This window comes from Triticum urartu, chromosome 1A, assembly GCF_056163025.1.
Source record: "Triticum urartu cultivar PI428250 chromosome 1A, HENAU_Tu73, whole genome shotgun sequence".
In the NCBI taxonomy this organism is placed as follows: Eukaryota; Viridiplantae; Streptophyta; class Magnoliopsida; order Poales; family Poaceae; genus Triticum; species Triticum urartu.
This window is the reverse complement of record NC_141873.1, coordinates 10,481,057-10,502,308: the sequence shown is the minus strand read 5'-3', so window position 1 is coordinate 10,502,308 and position 21,252 is coordinate 10,481,057. Positions and strand designations below refer to the sequence as shown.

Sequence of the window (21,252 nt, the reverse complement as noted above, 5' to 3'; positions counted from 1 at the left end):
ACAAACACAATATTTTTGAAGCATTGAGGAGTGAGGGTAGAAAGAGATAGAGTGAAAGTGGATTAGACTTCTTCTCGAAGAAAAAGCAATAAAATGAGGTTTTGAACTTATGTTGAGATTTGCGTGGAATGGGAGGCATAGGAATGGATTTCATAGGAATTTGGTAGGCTCGATGCTATGATCTAAAGGGTTTCCATAGGAAAAATCCTTATGATTCCAATCCTCCAAAATTCCTACTATCCAAAAAGGGTCCAAACTCGGAGCGATGATGTTTTTAAATATAAAATAAAAAGAAAGAAAAGAGAGGTACATTCCGAATGTGGGAGGAAGGAAAGCGGGCCAAGAGTTAGCAAGTTCCCCATTTGGGGGTCTGTTTTCCCACTCTCCCAAATCATAAGCCCAGCCCAGCCCAGCCCAGCAAGGCCGGCCGGCGCAGCGATTTTCCCGAGTTCCAGCACCACCGCCCGCCGTCCGTCCGTCTATGGCGGCGCCGACCACCGGCATCAGCAGTACCAGCGCGGCGGCGGCCAGCAGCAGCAGCGATAGCTACGAGTCCAGCTTCTTCCTGTCGCGCGGCATCACCTTCTGCGTCCTCCCAGCTCAAGGTACCCACTCCTTCCTCCCCTCCCCTCCCCCGTCTGCCCCAAATCTAGATTTTGGATTCAGAACGGCTGGGGAGGCTCGTCCACATTTGTGGATCCGCCGGACAGTCTTGCCTCGATTGCTGTGGGCAAGGATAAGGAGGGAATGTGAGGGGCTGGAAATTTTGTTCCCTAGCCTCCTAGTTGTTGAGCTCTGACGACAAGGATGAGGTTGAGGAGGGACTGTGATTAACACGGACTCGCCATTGAGTGTGTATGTTTCCTTCTATCCATTCTCCGTGAACGAGTTTCATGCAATCTGTTCTGAAAAAACAAGCATCTGATACTGTCGACGGAATGCACCTGCTCTCTAGTTTGCATCTTTCTGGGTGGGATTCGTTTCTACACATTCTAGCTTCATTTCTTGGCTTTGTTGCTCACAATAAAGTTTCCTTTGTTGATTTTCTTTAATTGCTTGTTCTTGGATTTTATCAGAACATCAAAGTATTATAAGTTACCGACAAAAGTTACATCCCGACGAAGATGGGCGGTCCTTTTGGTATAACTGCCCAATGCTTGAATTTTTTTTATAGAATGTTGTGCCGGTTACTCTGTGATTGCTTGTATTATGCGTATTGGAGCAGGTTGGTGCTTGCCTTCTGGCTTTAAGTACCTGTAGGATTTAGGAGTTAACCTTTTATGCTTAGAAATAGCTATACAGAAAGAAACGTTCCTTCCAGTTTGCTGTAATTTGGCATCTTCAGCTGTCAATCTTCAGAAGTTCTATGAATTACTCCCTCCGTCCCATAATATAAGAACGTTTTTCAAGTTAACATAGCTTGAAAAACGTTCTTATATTATGGGACGGAGGGAGTAGCAATAAACAGGTTGTAGTGCTGCATCTCTGAGACTCTGTTTGCTTCAGAGGAAACTCAACTTATTTGCGTGCCCCACTTCATTTTTGTTCTTACACTTGGTTGCCATCTAGCAGGAATGCTATATCATTTGAAAGTTGCATTGAGCATGTTGCTGACGAAACACACCACCATAACTAGAATTATTCTGGGTGGAAGCATGCTTTTTACATCCAACCCATTGTTCAATTGGCCCAGTTTAGTTAGTGCTGCAACTAAACGATGCTTTCATACATTTCGTTGACCTGAAAAAGACATGTGTCCTTTTGCCAAATCTGTATATTCTGTTTTTGCCATCCTTTCAGTTCGCTGTAATTTGGCAATCTTCAGAAGTGCTGTAAATTAGCAATAAACAGGTTGTAGTGCTGCATCCCTGAGACTCTGTTTGCTTCAGAGGAAACTCAACTCATTTGCGTGCCCCGCTTCATTTTTGTTCTTACACTGTTCAGCAATCAAACTTGTTATTTTTTGTGTTTCATTTTGAATGATTATATAACACATCTAGGTGTTTATTATTTTTGACCAGTTTCCTATTTGTTACATGTTGTTTGTCAAGCATGTTAGTGCTCTGTTCTGAAATGATCATCCCTTCCGGCTCTGTTCTGAAATGATCATCTCTTCGTCCTCGCATCATACTGCAGATGTAGTGGTTGGTTGCCATCTATATCATTTTGAAAGTTGCATTGAGCACGTTGCTGAGGAAACGCACCACCATAACTAGAATTATTCTGAGTGGAAGCATGCCTTTTTATATCCAATCTACTGTTTAATTGGCCCAGTTTAGTTAATTCTGCAACTAAATGATGCTTTCAGTTGATCTGAAAAAGACATGCGTCCTTTTGCCAAGTCTGTATATTCAGTTTTCGCCATCTGTTAGTGTTAGGCATGCTTATCTCACTTCAATGCTCTTTTTGAAAATGTATTCATTTTGTACTTGGCGTCTTGGCGTATACCACGTTTGAGATTAAGCAAAATATGTGCTACTTGTGGATTTCCTCACTAAAGTTATCTACCAGTTTGAGGACTGACGGGTAGATGGTGGCATTTGCCCTCTGATTCAGAAGATTGCCTGTCGCCTTGCAGAATGTGCTCGTAGGTGACGGAACTGCACACATACAAAAACTTTCTCATGCACCGGTACTTGTAAGTTTTGTTACCAAGCGAAGTTATCTGAAGGTCTTGGTTGCTAAAATGTAATCTAGACTGTTTGACCCAGGATGAGACAGTTTATCATCTTACACCCTTCTAAATATTTTACTCTTGACTTTTACCGTTTTCTGCACAGTTCTATGTTTACGGTGTAAGCACACTTGCAAGGGCTGATGATGAAGAATTGCAATGCTACTTGTTCTAGTTAGTGCAAGCTCTTCGTTGAAAGTTCAGGCAAGTATCGTCTGGATGCTTTATCTGTTATGTTAATTCTGTAATGAATGTGATCATGACCACGTTCGCATTTGGTTATCATGATCAACATTTTCTTTGTTACTTAAATACCGTCTTTAAATGCTCATTCGCCAATCCTTGCAAACTTGCCTGTTAAACTAAGTAAAATGAAACATATGTTGTATGCTAAGCTGTAACAACACAAACGATAAACCTTTCTTGTGTATTGGAGTAAAATGTGGGTCAGTGGAAGCAGTGTTTGGCATCCGTGACACACATAAAGCTAAATCATAGTACAAGTGGTGCTGCCAATGACATGACGCGTCAGCTTTGCTGCATACCAGGACGAAAAGTCATTGGCCAAAATAGTATACCACATAAAGTTTCACCTCACATGAATTGCTGCATTTAAACTTTTTCTGTTAGTAGGGCCCTTTCGTATCCACATGAAGATTTTTTAGTTACTATTTTAACCTGTGAGCTATCATCTTTTTATCCACTTGAAAGGGCGGATGATGAAGAATTGCAATGCTATTTACCCCAGACAACTCTTGCCTGGCGCACTTTATTGTAAACCATGGTATGCTTTATCTTTCTACAGCTTGTTTAGCAGTTTTTTTTTTTGTTAAATAGCTACTGCATACTAAACTTAAACGTCTGTTATGATCATGCATATGCAAGACGATACTACAGTATATATGACGTGCTTGAAGATGAAATGATGAAAGTATATGTTGTCTACCTTTTTGGACACTTCCTATCGGTTCTATCATCCCTGTAATGTAGTTTTTCATTATGTACCCATTGTTTCTGCTATTAACAGATTCTCAATATTGCCTTAATATCCATCGTGCCTCAAATGGGCGAACATCCAAGATAAATTTTAAAACGGGAGATGACCTTCACCAAGATCAGCTGGTAATGATTCTTGGCTTATTTTACATGAAATCATTTTGGCTTTTGTTCTAGTCCTGGTACACTGGATGTGTTGCCATCTCTATCTAGTATTGGGTCTGAGCTAGTGATTGCAGTGTGATATCCGTGGGAAGCTAGCCAGTCAGCCTGCATTTTGGGTCCTTGCTAACTTGCCACTTAATAAGCTAATAAATAAATTGAAACACTATGCATCAATAGGAATGCTGTAGACTCTTTTCTTTTCGTTTTAACAGTTGCCTGCTGTTGAAAGATACTTATGGTCGTCTCAGTGGGAGCAGTGTTTGGCACCCAATCACCCACTCCACTTGTGTTGGCAGCATTAGGCTGAATGATATGATGTGATGAGACATGGCGCGTCAACTTTGTGGCAAAAGTGGCGCCAAGACCAGAGTCACATGCACCACTTCCCTGTTAGTAGGGCCCTTCTGTACCTTTTTTTCATTTATAAAGATAAAGATGATGCATGTAATCTTGATTATCAGACATAATTTTATGTGTCAAACAGATTAAAATCCTACATCTAATCCTAAATCTGTATTCCAGAGTGCCTTAAATCCATTGTACATTACAATTAAGATGACAGATGGGGGGAAGCATACAAGATGACTTTCATAAAGGGAGATGACCTCCGCCAAGATCAATCAGTAAATATTCTAGGTTTTTTACATTTACTGTAAATCATTTCGACCTTTGTTCTAGTCTGGTGATTGCAGTATTGTAATATTCCTGTGAAGCCAGGCAGTCATATTTTTAGTCCATGCCAATTTTCCACTTAAATCAGTGCCACTGTCTGCTTAAGGCCTCGGCTCAGTCGATTATGTTTTGGTTATGTTGGGAATGCAGTGGGCACTTGGTGGGGTTCATTACATCAAGAGTCTTGCATTGCATGATCAACGGTGTGGGCACTGTTGGCACCCATGCTCCACCATGATGTGATTAATAAGTGGTGCATCACTAAATTTGTGCCCCATGCATCTCTGCAATTCAAACTTTTCAAGAGTGCCTTAGATTTAAAAGATGACAAATGGGGGAGCATCCAAGATAATTTTCATAAAGGTAGATGGCCTCTGCCAAGATCAATCGGTAACAAACGTTCTAGTCTGTATATATATAGACGCATATTTTGATAATCCCTCCATTGGATCATCTTATTACATTAGAGAGATGCTCCCATATTTATTTCATATTTTTTTCTAAACTTTTAAACCATTAAAAGTTTAGAGAACCTTAACTAGTTCTGTGGCAAGCTATGGTAGACACAGTTTTACCTATATATATATATATATATATATATATATATATATATATATATATATATATATCGCCATCTCTATGTACTGGGTCTTGCATTCTTTCTTTTTTTGAGCCAATCATACTTTTAGAGACTCTTCTCTTTTTTTCTGAAAATTGTCTGCTGTTGTGGGTCGTCTCAGTAGAGCACGAGTGGTGCTGCATGCGCACTTCAACTTTTTTCTGTTGGTTAGTAATAGTAAAAAGATGACGACCAAAGTAAAGTTGGGTTGGAGGTCAATAAAAGTAAAGTGCTCCTCCAGAATGCCGCATCAGGATGGCTGTTCCTCTCCCGAATCCTGTGCCCACTCATTCACAAGCTTCAGAATCTCCCAACTCCCAGTGATCGGAGGAGAGCCTGCCTACAGCCCCGCGTGCATCCGCGTGGCGCCGGCCGTGACAACTTCACCCGAGTCGCCTGCTTCTGCGCCTCGTCGCCGGTGTCGACCAGGCTCTGAATCTGCTGCCATCGCTGCCACCGCCGGCAGAGTCCTGAAGCTGGCGTTGACGTGCCTGTGAGGACCACGTCTTCCTTGCCGCTGCTGCGTTGCTGGTCCTGGGGCTGATCAGGGGCAAGCTCGTGAAGGTAACTCTGGCTGCAAGATTGTATTTTGACTTGTAATTTGTCCAAGAACAGATCCCAAGCTCTACATATATACACGACTTGCTCACACGATTCTCTTCTTCATTAATTTCTGCAGTTCACCTGTGTTGGGGGAGTTTCTTCCGAGAGTTCCAATGGCGGAGCTGGTGGCCGCCATGGCCATCCGGCCACTGGTGTCCATCCTAATGAGCAAGGCGTCCAGCTCACTCCTGGATGAGTACAAGGTGATGGAGGGAATGGAGGAGCAGCACAAGGTTCTCAAGCGCAAGCTTCCAGCCATCCTTGACGTCATGACTGACGCCGAGGAGCAGGCAACGGAGCATAGAGATGGTGCCAAAGCCTGGCTCCAGGAGCTCAAGACTGTGGCCTATGAGGCAAATGAAGTCTTCGATGAATTCAAGTACGAAGCGCTCCGCCGTGAAGCCAGGAAGAAGGGGCACTACAAAGAGCTTGGCTTTGATGTAATAAAACTCTTCCCTACTCACAACCGTATTGTGTTCCGTCATAAAATGGGTCGCAAGCTTTGCCGGATTCTGAAGGCCATTGATGTCCTTATAGCGGAGATGCATGCCTTTAGGTTCAAGTACCGACCACAGCCGCCGGTGCCCAAGCAGTGGAGGCAGACGGATTCTGTTCTCACCGACCTGCAAGACATTGCCAGCAGATCCAGAGACAAGGATAAGAAGAATATTGTCGCTACACTACTTGGTCAAGCTAACAATGCAGATTTCATAGTCGTTCCCATTGTTGGAATGGGTGGCCTTGGCAAGACCACATTAGCACAGCTCATATACAATGAACCTGAAGTTCAGAAGCATTTTCAATTGCTGCTTTGGGTTTGTGTCTCTGATACCTTTGATGTGAACTCCCTGGCCAAGAGTATAGTTGAAGCATCTCCCAATAAGAATGTTGATACAGACAAACCACCATTGGATAGACTTCAAAAATTGGTCAGCGGACAGCGGTATCTCCTTGTATTGGATGATGTTTGGGACAACAAAGAGTTACGTAAGTGGGAAAGGCTGAAGGTATGTCTTCAGCATGGTGGCATGGGCAGTGCAGTGTTGACAACAACTCGTGATAAACGAGTTTCTGAAATTATGGGTGCAGATAGGGCTGCCTACAATCTCAATGCTTTGGAGGATCACTTCATAAAGGAAATTATTGAGGCTAGAGCGTTCAGTTCAAAGAAAGAAAAGCCTATTGAACTAGTGGAGGTAGTTGACGAGATTGTGAAGAGATGTTGTGGCTCTCCATTAGCTGCAACGGCACTGGGCTCTGTACTTTGTACCAAGACCAGTGTGAAAGAATGGAAAGCTGTATCATCTGGAACCAGCATTTGCACTGATGAAACTGGAATTTTGCCAATACTCAAGCTTAGCTACAACGACTTGCCCGCACACATGAAGCAGTGCTTTGCTTTCTGTGCTGTGTTTCCCAAGGATTACAAGATCAATGTGGAGAAGCTTATCCAACTATGGATTGCAAACGGCTTTATCCCAGAACACAAGGAAGATAGTCCCGAAACCTTTGGAAAACATATTTTCGATGAGCTTGTCTCAAGGTCATTCTTTCTGGACCTAGAGGAAAGTAAGGACTACAGCGGGTATTATTCCAGCACATGTAAAATTCATGATCTTATGCATGATATTGCAATGTCTGTTATGGGAAAGGAATGTGTCGTTGCAATTAAGGAACCAAGTCAAATCGAGTGGCTGTCAGATACTGCTCGGCATTTGTTCTTATCATGTGAAGAAACACAAGGTATTTTGAATGATGCTCTGGAGAAAAAATCCCCTGCCATTCAAACACTGATATGCGATAGTCCTATTCGAAGCTCATTGAAGCATCTATCAAAATATAGCTCTTTGCATGCCTTGAAGCTCTGTCTGGGAACAGAATCATTTCTACTCAAACCAAAGTATTTGCATCACCTGAGGTACCTTGATCTCTCAAACAGTCATATCGAAGCACTTCCTGAGGATATAAGTATTCTATATAACCTGCAAGTGTTGGACCTTTCCAACTGTCGTTATCTTGAACGACTTCCAAGGCAAATGAAGTATATGACTTCCCTCTGCCACCTCTACACTCATGGATGTCGGAACTTGAAGAGCATGCCTCCAGGACTTGAAAATCTCACTAAGCTGCAGACACTCACAGTTTTTGTAGCAGGAGTTCCTGGCCCTGATTGCGCTGATGTTGGAGAGCTGCATGGTCTAAACATTGGTGGTCGGCTAGAGCTATGCCAGGTAGAGAATGTTGAAAAAGCAGAAGCAGAAGTGGCAAACCTTGGTGGTCAGCTAGAGCTGCAGCATTTAAACCTTGGTGATCAGCTAGAGCTACGCCGGGTAGAGAATGTTAAAAAAGCAGAGGCAAAAGTGGCGAATCTTGGAAACAAGAAGGATCTCCGTGAACTGACATTAAGATGGACCGAGGTTGGCGACAGCAAGGTGCTCGACAAGTTCGAACCTCATGGTGGGCTGCAGGTTCTGAAGATATATAAATATGGAGGGAAGTGTATGGGTATGTTGCAAAACATGGTTGAGATCCATCTTTCTCGCTGTGAAAGATTGCAGGTTTTGTTCAGTTGTGGTACATCCTTCACGTTTCCAAAACTGAAGGTGCTTACACTAGAGCATTTATTGGATTTTGAGAGATGGTGGGAAATAAATGAGAGACACGAAGAACAGATAATATTTCCTCTGCTTGAGACGTTGTTTATTCGGCATTGTGGAAAGCTGATAGCATTACCTGAAGCACCATTGCTTGGAGAACCAAGTCGTGGAGGTAATAGACTGGTATGCACACCATTTTCTCTGCTTGAGAACTTGTTTATTTGGTATTGTGGAAAGCTGGTACCATTGCGTGAAGCACCACTGGTTCATGAAAGTTGTAGTGGAGGTTATAGGTTGGTACAGTCAGCATTTCCTGCTCTAAAGGTACTTGCATTGGAAGACTTGGGGAGTTTTCAGAAATGGGATGCTGCTGTCGAAGGAGAACCGATATTGTTTCCTCAGCTTGAGACACTATCAGTTCAGAAATGCCCAAAGCTAGTAGATTTACCCGAAGCACCAAAACTCAGTGTACTAGTAATTGAAGATGGCAAGCAAGAGGTGTTCCATTTTGTAGACAGGTATTTATCTTCATTGACCATTCTGACACTGAGGCTAGAACATCAATTGTACCGGTGGAGAGCAAGGAGAAATGGAACCAGAAATCCCCTCTTACAGTTATGAGGCTAAGATGCTGCAACTCATTCTTTGGACCAGGTGCACTAGAGCCGTGGGGCTATTTTGTACACCTTGAAAAGTTGGAAATTGATAGATGCGATGTGCTCGTCCACTGGCCAGAGAATGTGTTCCAAAGCATGGTATCCTTGAGGACATTACTGATTAGAAACTGCAAAAATCTGACTGGATATGCACAAGCTCCTCTTGAGCCATTGGCATCCGAAAGGAGTGAACACCTGAGAGGTCTGGAGTCTCTTTGCTTAGAAAGATGCCCAAGTTTAGTAGAGATGTTCAACGTCCCGGCATCTCTCAAGAAAATGAATATTTATGGGTGCATTAAGCTTGAGTCCATATTTGGCAAGCAGCAGGGCATGGCAGAGTTAGTCCAAGTATCTTCTAGCAGTGAGGCAGACGTGCCTACAGCTGTATCAGAGTTGCCATCCTCACCCATGAATCACTTTTGTCCATGCCTAGAATATCTGAGTTTAGTTGGATGTGGAAGCTTACCAGCGGTTCTGAACCTTCCTCCGACTTTAAAGTACATATGGATTGCTGACTTCAGTAGCATTCAAGTCCTATCATGCCAGCTGGGTGGGCTCCAGAAACCAGAAGCCACTACCTCCAGAAGCAGAAGTCCTATCATGCCACAGCCACCAGCAGCAACTGCAAGAGAGCATTTACTTCCTCCCCATCTCGAATCTCTAGAAATACTGCACTGTGCTGGCATGTTGGGTGGGCCTCTCCGTCTGCCTGCACCCCTCAAGGAACTGTGCATTATTGGCAACAGTGGGCTGACATCGCTGGAGTGTCTGTCGGGAGAGCACCCCCCATCGCTGGAATCCCTTTGGCTTGAAAGATGCAGTACCCTGGCATCCCTGCCGAATGAGCCGCAAGTATACAGGTCTCTCTACTATCTTCAAATTAGAGCCTGCCCTGCTATAAAGAAGCTCCCTAGATGCCTGCAGCAGCAACTGGGCAGCATTGAGGGCAAAAATCTAGATGCCTGCTATGAAGGTATGCTTGCTGCACGTCCTTCTATCTTGGCCACATTTAATAAACAGATGCAGTCATCCATTCCATCCCTTGTACATAATGGTCAACACGTTTGCAAAAGTTTCTTCTCCATTATTTGAATGCCATCATGCTATACATTATGATATAACACATTAGTTTGTACAAGTTTTTTTTTCTGACATCGCTTGTGGTATGTGCAGTAACGGAATTCAAACCATTGAAACCGAAGACATGGAAGGAAATACCGAGGCTAGTCCGTGAGCGGAGGCAGGCCTGCCGGAACTGAAGCTGAAGGTCATTCAGCATCTATTCAATGACAGGCCTGATCCCTAATTGTTGCACTGCTCTGCTCTGCTCTGCTAGGGGAATGGCCTGTGATTGCTTCTACAAGACAACTGTGCCGCAGTCGCTCTCCGTCGAGAACTGCTGGGGCCTGCGGTGTAGGGCGGCTGCTGCTGCTTGGCGTCGAGTCGAGCATCTCTGAATCAACATCCTAGGCCAAGACCATCTCATCTTTGTTCTGGTTTGCTGTTGCCTGCTGGCCCTTGGGGCGTGTACACCATTCCTGTCATGTAGCCCAGTGTTGTTGTATCTGAATAGCTTCTTGCACCATACAATATTTAATTTGTACACCAAAAGACTGGGGAGGATTCAAGATGTTTGTTTTACCCAAATATTTATGCCTAACAACATATACAAGGTTCCATAATTTTTTATCAACCACTCAGACATGGATTTTACCAATAACCAGCAAAGCAGCAGCAGGTGATTTTTTTATCCCGCAAAAAGCATGCCGCAGCTGAAGCTAAATCACATTAATTTGCACCCGCGATTCATGTTTCATTTTGCAGCACAATGCATGCGACGTGGAAGAATCAACATACAATGGTTATTCAGACTCATCCCAAACAAACGGACTAAAATCCAAGGAACCCCGCAAATTTTGCAGCAGAATGCATGTAGTAAACATTAATTTTGAACCCTGCAAATTCATGTTTCATTTTGTAGTATGCAAGTAGCATGGAGCCACGCCCCAAATTCAAGGACACTCATGGCCTCTTGTTGCCAACACCAGTAGCAATCCGTTACCAGAATTAATCTACAACTGATGGTGTTTCAGGTCTCACCAAAAATCCAGGCAGGTTATTCAATCAATCATCCCGACAGATGCAAAATCGTGTGCTCGACACCTCGCTCACTCAGCTCCGACTCGCAGCCCCTCCTCCAGCGCTACTACTGAGCAGCTCCCATGGCAGCACCGCCCCGCCTCGCCATGCGAACGCAAGCCTCGAACCTCTTGACCGCCTCGGCGCACTTGAGCGGGTCCTGCACGTTGCTCCTGTAGCACTCCGCGCAGCCCGCCCTCTCGTCGGTGCACGGCGCGGGGTTCTGGTAGGGCAGCTTGAACTCCTTGTCATGCAGCTCCTTGGCCCTCTTGGTGAGCTCCTCGCGCATCGTCGCCTCCTTCTTCTGCAGCTTCTCCAGCACCTTCTCGCTCTCCGCCACCACCGTGCGTATGGCTTCCACCTCCTGGATTGCAGGAGACGGTTGTGGAGGAGCAGGGGTCACTGGCAGGTACATGGGAGGCGGCAGCGACCACCCAGGGGCAGGGGCAGGGCTGCTCTTGGGTTCAGTTGGAAGTTCCCTGCCATTGTCCTGAGGCTCCTCTGGTTGCTCCACGACCTTCCTAGGCTTGGGTTTCCTGGTCCTCCTCTTCACCTGCTTCTCGTCATCGCGCGCGAGCTGCTCGATCAAGCTGGTGCTTATCCGGATTGTGTAGTCACCCATGGCAGACAAGAATCCTGAAACAGCATCACGAGGAAAAGTGATGGATTAACAGCAAGATTTAAGAAGGTTAATTCAAGCAAACAAAGGTCTCAAGCACGATAAACAAAATGAATTGCTGGGCCCTATACTGAATGAATGGTGTGCATTAACAGCATAATCGCACAAATCCTGAACACGCAAGCTTTCCAGTTCAAAAATTGAAGGCCTCATGGATGCCTGTTAAATAACAGAATGATTAATATCTGGGCTCTACACTGAATATTACATTAACACATGAGGGCATGCCATCCACAGTTGTAGAATACTTTCCAGTTAAAAAGTCAAGGATCTATTCAGGGCCGGCCCTGGGTAGGGGCAAGAAGGGCGACGCCCTAGGGCCCAGCCTGATGGGGGGGCCCGACCCAGAGTATGTACTATAAAGCCTGAAGCCCAATCAGCATGTTTCGTTCTACTATTAAAAAAGCAGCAGGTTACGTGAATTGTGGAAGGCACTGTCCCAATTTTGATTTAATCGATTCATCTTGTAACACCAACCGCCGTCGTTTCTTCTCCCTCGGTATGCTCGTTCCCCGTTCTGCTCCTACTCCCGAATCACCCAGCATGTCTAGCAAAATAATGGATATTACTGCTGTAGCTGATTTCTTTGACCCACTTTGAGTTTCACCATCTCACTCCCCTATGGGTTTGCCTATAAGTATTCTCATGTAGCGGACGGCAGCAGTAGCACGCAGAGGCAACACTTCATAAGCACGGTCACTTTGCAAGTTGCAACAGGACAGCTTCTTGGGTCAAAAGCCTACAAAGTTCTCGTAATTTTAGAGTCCTTTTCCGCTTCATCTTTGTACTGTTTTTTTGGTTTTCTAGCGATTCACTGACACGTCTTCTATATTTGAGGATACGGGGACCCTAGGAAGATCCGATATGCTTGGGTTGGATATATAGTTGAATTTCTTCTATTTTTCATCCGACAAATTCAGGTATTTCCACTCCTTTCTTGTAAAATGTTGCCTAAAAACATAATTTTGAGAAAAGAAGAAAGAAAATGCTAGCAGATAAGTTAGATCCGATATATTTTATTTGGTAATGAAAAAAGAGATGTTTTTAGGCTGAAAAAAACGATGTGCTTTGTTTTTTTTTTTGCGCTGATTATGCTTTGTATCGATGTAATTTATTTATTTCACTATATTAGGCCCACTTTTTGCGTTCGCCCCGGGCCTCCGAAAAGTTAGGACCGACCCTGGATCTATTAGCATGGCCACCATTTCATTTGTCAATCTTTTATTATATCCTAATAAAGAATAAAGGAACATGTACAAAGTAAAAAAAAACTGATTTTTTGGAACATTCAGGAAACAGCAGAGCTCCTGGCTGCTCTAACAGAACGCAAATATTAGCCCATACTTACTGAGGGGTGCATGAATTTCTGATTGGAAAATATACTGACTGAGTGCTTTTACTACTTAGTACTCCACCATGGAAGGGAAAGGCGGCAAACAGTTCCATCAGTAACAAACTGGATGGATGAATGGATTGGAGATGAAGAAATATGCGGGCGAGTTTCAAAAGAAAATTTCCTGGCCACCCCCTCTGGTAATTTTGGCTAAGGGTTCAACCTACCTAGCCGGCCAGATCACAAACTGTTGAGGTGCATCTGATTAATTCATATTCTATTCAAGTATTTTGTAAATAATCCCACTCAAATTATGGGGGTAACATTCTTTCTTTAATCAAACAGACAAGCACATCTTCGTAAAATTCCTCTTAACAACAAAATCGCACAACCAGTTTGAATATTGAAGACCTCATGAAAGCATGTTAAACAACATAACAAAACAAATATCTGGGCTCTAAACTGAATTCTACATTGACAACATGAGGGCATCCACAGTTGCAGAGTACTTTTCAGTTAAAAGGTCAGGGATCTATTAGCAGGATCACCATTTTATTTTTCAACCTTCTATATCATAAGCGAACATGTACAAAGTAAGAAATAGAAACTGGATGTTCTGCAACATTAAAGAAACAGCTGTTCTACTGGCTGCTATTACAGAAGCAAATACTAGCCCATACTGATTCAGGGGTAGGAACCGACTGCTCGTAGTATTATAGTACACCGTGGAAGGGAAAGGCAGCAAACAGAACCCTCAGCAACAGACTGAATGGATAAATGGATTGGAGGTGAAGAAGGATCTGGATGAGTTTCCACAGCAATGTATCCCGTTAAAGGTACCCCACACACAGGAACTTTCATGGCAGCTCGATGACACCCATGCCTGAGGAGAAAGGATACCAGATTTGGCCAACAGTGGAGAATATGTCCAGAACATATCGGTCTCTCTCTTTTCATTGTTGGCTTTGTTGCTCATGCCCCTGTAATTGGGTGGAAGGGTTCTATATCTAAAGATTAAAGACGGCCTGCCTAGCCAGCCATGGCACAAACTGTTGGGGAGGTGCAAATCCTCATATTTTAGTTGGGTATTTTCTTAACGATTCTCTCAACATATGGAGTAACGTCGTTAATCAAACAGACCAACAAATCTTCCTACAATTCCTTCCCAGGTGAGACTTGTTTGCACAACAGTTCTCAACACTATTTAGATGCATTATTTATCCACGGAGCTCTACACAGATTTTTACAGATGAACAAACAACACATAGCGAATATAACCAGGTGGATAATTTGGTTTTCTATATGTGTACAAGGGTGAAAAAATTATTTGTCATTGCACCTCTACAGAGTTTATTACAGGTAAACAAACATCAAGTCCTATCTAATACAGTCGGATGAACAATCTGGGCTCTGCTTACGTACATAGGTCTGCAGAAACAGACAAGCGGGCATCTGAACATAGCAAATTTAAGCTATCTCGCTACAGCATTGTGTGTAAAATAAAAGATAAAAGTGCATAAATAAATTGATGACAACTCCAAGCTTGTAGATAGCCAGACGGGGACAGAACATTGGCCAGAGCAGAGCCCAAGACGAAGCTGTTGGATATCAACGATCCAGCAAACAAGCGCACAATGTAGCATGATGGAGTAATTTGGGCAATCTGCCTGGCCTCTTCCATACAGCTATACCGCCTTGAGGCATCATCGATTTGTTTGCATCGTCCCTGGAGTGGGCGGAAGTAATCCCCAAATTTGGCTCCCTGATCGATCCCCAAATCCCTAGAATCCCGTGGCGGAACACATGGGCGCCCGCCCGATGGAGCGCCACGGCGGCCCTGCCTACCTAGTAGTGCCTACGCGCGCTGCCGGCGGGGGGCGAGACCGGCCTCGGACGGGGGGGATCCGGGCTGGCCGGGCCGGATTCGATCCGGCTCGGCTCGGCTCTTCACGGCGGAAGGTCGTACGTGAGCGAGAGATCGAAGCGCGATCCAAGCAGAGCTGGGGATTCCTTACCGGGAGGAGGAAGGGGGCGGCTGCTCGCCTTCGAGGCGGTGGTCCGGTGGAGGAGGCGGCGAGACGCTTCGGGACGGGCGGGCGGGCGGACGGACGGACGGACAGGAGGAGGAGCAGCAGACGGTTGACGCGGCTGAATCCTACCGACCAAGAAAACCCACGGTGGTATAAATATATAAAATATAAAAAAGAAACTTTTTAGAAATTCATATACTCATGATATAAATATATATAAAATAAAATTACAAGAACAACCCTGGTGAAGTAGTAGTTACAAACAGATACATATCCAATGGCTCGCCCTCCTCTAACTCCAGACTTGTCTACTTCGACGTAATAAGTGAGTCGTTATACTTACGGCGGGGGAGGCATGAAGATCTGCTAGACGATGGGAACCATGTCGTTAACTTGGAGAAGCTCAGAAGCAGATGAAAGCCGGCCCCGCAAAAAAAAAGCAGATGAAGGTCGGATGAGTAGACCCCACCCCACAGCGACCCTAAACGCGCTGACACGGGTTTTTATTGACGAGACAGCCACTACCGTCATCAACGAAGGTGGAACCACCACAATTGGCGAACCCCAACACCTCCACCTCCTCACCCACACATAGCTCAATGGATCATATTTGAAGGAACCAACCATGTGCCCCTATAGGGACGCGACCGAAGCTATCATCACCTACATCGCCCCAGATGAATGACAAGAGGATTTCAAAACCTCACAAACTAGACAATAACTCTTCATTAGCGTGAAGATTCCCTCGGCGTTGAAATCAGCCACTGAAGTCTGGAGGCGAGAAACACATACGAAATCAACCCGCTAGGATGATGGGATGGGTGGTGAATAATTTTGTGCAATCTTTTGTGCATAGCTATGAATCTAAATGAATTTGCCATTTTATATACTTGTGATGTAAGAGAAGTTACAGAGAGTATGTACAGCTTTGGGTCAGATGCTCAGTTGCACATTTCTAAAAGTAAAATTGTACTCCCCCCTATCCCGAGTTAAACGCAGCCTCTATACAATGTCATGTCATTTTTAAAATATGTAATTACCATTTTCTTTTAAAAATGACAATTTCTTGGTCATGCCATTTTTAAAATACGTACTCCCTCCATCCCATAATGTAAGACGTTTACGTTATGGGACGGAGGGAGTAATTACCATTTTCTTTTAAAACGTCAATTTCTTGTCAATTCCAAAAGAGGGGCTACCCCCATAAATAAAAGGGAATGCTATCTAGCAACAGTGCCCCGCTATTGCAGTCCTAAATAAAATGTTTAATGGGAACTGGTCAACCAAAAATAATATCATTAGGTTTCTAATGTAAAATATTTCATGATGACTGTAATAGGTACTCCCTCTGCTCACTTTTATAACTTTATAAGACGTTTATTTAGATAATTCAGACAACACCCACAATAGTTCAATGTCAGCTGTCCAAAACATCTTACAAACGGAGGGAGTATATATTTCTTTCTTATTTACCGTCATATCGATATTGCACGCATCGGAGAACATCACCAAAATTTCAGAACGAATGGAGTAACAAATTCTATAACTTGTTTCCAGTGTAAAGTAGATGAAACTTGGAAGCAGCAGCAAAGAAACAATTAAAGAGAATGTATGCTGGCAATGTCAAAGGATTATCCACCACAAGTTCACAGGCCATTTGTATGTCCTACACTAACGAAGACAGTACTCATACCATAGAATGCTAACCGAGTCACACAACCCAGCGAGGTTTCTAATCGAATTCGCAAACATCACCGCATCCACTCATCCTCCCTACCACTTGACAAAGTAAAACGAATCTCCAATGCGATTCCACGGAGATACTCATACAAGCTTTTGATACTAGCATGGCTTTGTTCAGTTCATCGCCGCCATCCTCATTCTGACTTTGTTCCGTTTGTTGTTGGCTTGTTTGCCGAGTGGAACTTCCTCCCGTCCTCAACAGCCTCCCTGTCGTCACGACCGACAAACACGAATGAGTAAAACAAAAGCAGAGCATAGAAGTTCCTCCGTCATTTTCGACTGGTACACGTTTTTCCCTCTCTTTTTTACTACCTGAATGCCTTCACAAGCTCTTTGTTCTCCGGCTCGAGCTGCACCCCCTCGTAGAACGCATTCGCGGCTTCCTCGAACCTCTGTCAGTGTAGCCACAACACAACAAGAGTAGTCTTGAGTCATCAGGTATGCTTATGTAGCCGCGCAAAGAGAAAAAGAAACAAGGACAGCAGGGAACAAGTGTCCAGTTGCTGTGCTTCTCTGTGACAAACCTGCAGAAGGCGCAGCGCGGCGCCTTCCCTGAAGCAAGCTTTCGCCCAGTCTGGTTTCAGTGCTCGGCATGCTCTCGCGTCCTCCAGGGCACGCTCACCTTGCCCTGCCCGCAGCCAACAAAGGCTTCTGTTCGAAAGCAACGCGGGGTCATTCGGGTCGAATTCAATGGCCTGAAATGCAGTTCCGTTCAGTTGTGATGACTCTCAATGTAGTACTCCCTCCGTCCCGAATTAGTTGTCTTAGATTTGTCTAGATATGGACGTATCTAGACGCGTTTTAGTGTTAGATACGTCTGTATCTAGACAAATCTAAGACAACTAATTTGGGATGGAGGTAATATAATCTACTAAACTTACAACACTTGATAAATGAAAGCTGGCTAGCTTGGGATTGCATCCATACCGAGATGGCATGTGAACTTACAACTAAAGTTCTAGTCATCTACTTTTTGTCCACCACAAGAGCTTTCGAAAAAAACGATTCTTACCTGTGTATATGCATCCACTGCTACTAGGAAGTCTTTTCTTCTGAATGCATCATCACCTCTCGATTTGGCTTCCAATGATCTCTTTTTCGCCTCAGGTGACACCTGCATGGCATTTGTTTAGGCGAGTAAAACTTGTGCAGTGAAAATCAACAGTTGAATTTTTCAAGTCGACTATTATTATAATAGATACTAGATTCCTTGATTTTTATAAAAAAAGCATATACGATAATGGCGCACCTCAACGGGTTGTCGTCTCTGTAAACTGGCTGACTCATTTTCTTGCGCCTGTAGAATGTATGCAGATGTCAAAGTTGACAGAATTTGCAAAGTAAAGAGGTTTCATGAACATACGAGGATATAAAAAGTTCAAGTGGCACCTTTTCCTCTTCCATTTTAGATGACACGTATTTTACTATACCATCAACAGTCCAATTCGAGACACCTGGGATTGGAGATGTCAATGGTAAAAGATGTTCAACGACTTCAAGGTTATCCCTTAAAGCAGCAACCTCTATTGGCTTAAATCCATCCTGCAGGAAAGAAAGAAGGAAAAGGTAATCAACAGTTAGATTCACTGGTTTAGGCAATGTTGCTTTAAATAACTACTACCCAGGAAGAATAAGTTTAGAAATGGAATATTACTATTTTCCACACTTTTATCTGCATAAATAAGACAGTCAAAGGCAATTGGACGGTCTAGCTAAAATGAATGCAGAGTCACCATGATTACACACAATGGGTACTATGAATAAAATAAATTATGGCATCACCACACTTGGCAAGTTACATGAAGTACTCAGACATGGTGACTTACATCGTCAGAGGTATTTGGGTCACCTCCAGCTTGAAGCAAACATTTGATCATTTCAAGATTTCCACTGTCTGCAGCGATATGCAATGGGGTTGCTCCACCAGCAGTGACATTTGGGTTTGCACCTGCCTATGTTGCACATTATTAAGTTAATTATTAAACAAATATATAAAACAATGTTGTGTATTACTATATCAATGCAGAAACAGAAGTAAAATGGCAACAATAAAACTAGAATAAACATTTGAATCTTTTCCTTCGACTTTGTACGCTTGTATACACATTACCACTTGCATTGCAGTAATAAAGAAATATTATACTTATTTCCAATTCATGTGCATGTTTGCCAAATTCCCAAGGCACAAACAACATTGTCTAACAGGGAAAACAGAGCATCCAGTAACCAAAAATAAGCAATGACATCTATGTGACGAAAATGAACCAAATCAAACAAATCCTTTACTCGTCCAATCATGTACCTGGATTAGAACCTCCAAGCATGGGAGGGAACCAGCAGCAACAGCAGACAACAGCGAAGTGATACCATCAGCAGTTTCAGTGTCCGGCTGCAAAAGCAAGGTTTATAAGAACTAGTTTTGAGTACAAAAGTTGCTGAAACCCACCTAACTAAATTGAATTCATACACAAAACCTCAGTAAATTAATTCATGCTGCAGGTTTTTGCTGCCCACAGTTATAAATTTAGGAGTAAATGTTGTCCAAATCTTATTAAAGATGCTGGAGAATGACATGGCAGCATGTTACAGTAACAGGCCTATCCCCTATAGCATGGTTAAAGACAGTTGCTGCTTTAGTTAATTAATGGCTAAAATCACCACATAGTCAGGAGTATTGCACTGAACCTTGGCACTGAATAAATTTTTTTTCGAAAAGGTGGCACTGAAAAACTGAAAACTCAGATTAACAAATTGGCGGAGAGAACGCATAGACCAGCAACTACCTTAGCATTGTGTTCAAGCAGAAGCTTGACCGCGTCTTGCTGCCCATGACCAGCAGCCCAAACAAGGGGAGTGCCGGACTCACTTTCGGATTCGACATCAACTCCCTTGCCAAGCAAAATCTTCATAATCTCTATGTGTCCTGTAATAACAAGAAAAATCAACGCCACACGTTTGTTCAGATATTCTCCCCACTTCAACATACAGAATTATCGATCAGCATCATGAGTCGGTAATCGACAATACACAGAGCACCACCATTAGGCACAGCATCATCGTTACCTATCCCTGCAGCATGATGCAGTGCCGTGGCTCCCATGTTAGATGCGACGGAAGGATCGGCCCCGCGGCCAAGCAGGTACTCCACCGTCTCCAGGCGGCCCTGCCGGGCGGCATGGATGAGTGGAGTTTCACCTGCACAATTGATTTTAGATAATATATGTATCACTACCATACCAAGTATAAATTGAATTGCACACACACATAATGAATCAGAGCAATACAAAGAGAAAGTGAGAATCGCCACATCATGGCATGGGGTTAGGGAGTGAGGGGCACCATTACCATCGTCGTCCTTGGGGTCGACGGGGAGGCGGAGCTGCTCGACGAGGAACTTGCAGACCTCGGTCTGTCCCTCCCGCGCGGCGAAGTGCAGCGCGGTGCGCTTGTTGGCGTCCCGCACGCCGGCGGCCACCGCGGCCGCGCCCTTCCCCTCCTCGTCGAGCGCGGACCCAAACTCTGCACCACCACAACCAACAACAACAAAACCAAAGCTTAGCAGGTGAACAAGCCGTGCCGGGCGGCGACGGGGTGAGCGGGGCGGGAGCGGGGGACCTACTCCGGAGGGCCTCGAGGTCGCCGGAGCACGCGGCCTCCAGGAAGCCCTGCACCTTGCTCCGAGCTGCAGCAGCGAACCAGATTGAGATTGGGTGGGAGATGGCGAGAGATCTTTGCTTACGAAGGAGAGGAGAGGTAGGCGCGTGTACCTGAGAGGGCGTCGGCGGCGTCGGCCATGGGAGCCGGAGACGGAGGTGGGGAAGAAGGGGAGAAGGTTCTAGAAGCTTCCGGAGGCGGCGGGGTTCAGAGCTTGTGTGAGAAACCTATGTGACGAAGACGATTGCTACCGTGGAGGAAGTAGGCCAGGTGGCTCTGGAAGCTTGGAGGCCCATCTTTGCTGATCCGGCCCGTTTGTAAGGCCCGGCCCACCGATGCCCATTTTCCTCTGCAATAATGCTAAAAAAATTGTGTAAAAAAATATACTGGAAAAAAACCAGAATAATTCCCTTACCCTAAAAAATATGTCAATTTATTTTTTTGTAAAAGGAAAATGTGCTAAATAACTTATCTTATAAGCCGAATATAAGAAGCTTACGAACGGAGCCGATGGCTCGACGATACCCCTCTTTATGGGTTGTTTTGGTTAAAAATAATAATAGAGAGGCAACATTTGCTTAGCCCTCTTAACTCTTAAGCAAGTGACATCATTTTCTTCCCTAAAAATTTGACAACATTTTTCTCAAAAAGTGTGCCGCCACTGTAGGTTCTCCATCGACCACCATCACATA

General features: G+C 44.2%; 3 protein-coding genes across 3 annotated transcripts; 1 reads left to right on the top strand and 2 right to left on the bottom strand.

Moving 5' to 3' along the window:
- The first annotated feature begins 5,342 nt into the window (after positions 1 to 5,342).
- Positions 5,343 to 10,647, top strand: LOC147988290 (disease resistance protein RGA2-like). Its single transcript, XM_087543783.1, has 4 exons — positions 5,343 to 5,690; positions 5,806 to 8,792; positions 8,825 to 9,955; positions 10,156 to 10,647. The coding sequence occupies exons 2-4, from the start codon at positions 5,843 to 5,845 to the stop codon at positions 10,239 to 10,241; spliced, it is 4,167 nt and encodes a 1,388-aa protein (XP_087399909.1). The 5' UTR covers positions 5,343 to 5,690; positions 5,806 to 5,842; the 3' UTR covers positions 10,242 to 10,647.
- Positions 10,648 to 10,924: 277 nt separating this feature from the next.
- LOC125541020 (uncharacterized) lies at positions 10,925 to 15,279 on the bottom strand. The gene is made up of 2 exons (XM_048704522.2): positions 15,149 to 15,279; positions 10,925 to 11,757 (listed from the first exon to the last, which is right to left on the bottom strand). The coding sequence occupies exon 2, from the start codon at positions 11,741 to 11,743 to the stop codon at positions 11,189 to 11,191; it is 555 nt and encodes a 184-aa protein (XP_048560479.2). The 5' UTR covers positions 11,744 to 11,757; positions 15,149 to 15,279; the 3' UTR covers positions 10,925 to 11,188.
- A 1,458-nt stretch (positions 15,280 to 16,737) lies between these two features.
- TPR10 (ankyrin repeat family protein) lies at positions 16,738 to 20,831 on the bottom strand. Its single transcript, XM_087543773.1, has 13 exons — positions 20,674 to 20,831; positions 20,526 to 20,588; positions 20,252 to 20,425; positions 19,970 to 20,101; positions 19,690 to 19,829; positions 19,209 to 19,295; positions 18,733 to 18,858; positions 18,296 to 18,448; positions 18,156 to 18,203; positions 17,919 to 18,020; positions 17,431 to 17,601; positions 17,219 to 17,298; positions 16,738 to 17,113 (listed from the first exon to the last, which is right to left on the bottom strand). The coding sequence occupies exons 1-13, from the start codon at positions 20,699 to 20,701 to the stop codon at positions 17,041 to 17,043; spliced, it is 1,377 nt and encodes a 458-aa protein (XP_087399899.1). The 5' UTR covers positions 20,702 to 20,831; the 3' UTR covers positions 16,738 to 17,040.
- Positions 20,832 to 21,252: the final 421 nt, after the last annotated feature.

Excerpts from the sequence above, each read along its gene's own strand:
- TPR10 (XM_087543773.1), bottom strand. The coding sequence starts at position 20,701 with ATGGCCGACGCCGCCGACGCCCTCTCAG. Across the intron at positions 19,830-19,969 it reads GCATCATGCTGCAGGGATAG|GACACATAGAGATTATGAAG; the intron begins GTAACGATGATG and ends TTGTTATTACAG. Across the intron at positions 18,859-19,208 it reads GCTTGGAGGTTCTAATCCAG|GCAGGTGCAAACCCAAATGT; the intron begins GTACATGATTGG and ends TGTGCAACATAG.
- LOC147988290 (XM_087543783.1), top strand. The coding sequence starts at position 5,843 with ATGGCGGAGCTGGTGGCCGCCATGGCCATCCGGCCACTGGTGTCCATC. Across the intron at positions 8,793-8,824 it reads ACCCGAAGCACCAAAACTCA|GTGTTCCATTTTGTAGACAG; the intron begins GTGTACTAGTAA and ends GGCAAGCAAGAG. Across the intron at positions 9,956-10,155 it reads TCTAGATGCCTGCTATGAAG|TAACGGAATTCAAACCATTG; the intron begins GTATGCTTGCTG and ends TGGTATGTGCAG.
- LOC125541020 (XM_048704522.2), bottom strand. The coding sequence starts at position 11,743 with ATGGGTGACTACACAATCCGGATAAGCACCAGCTTGATCGAGCAGCTC.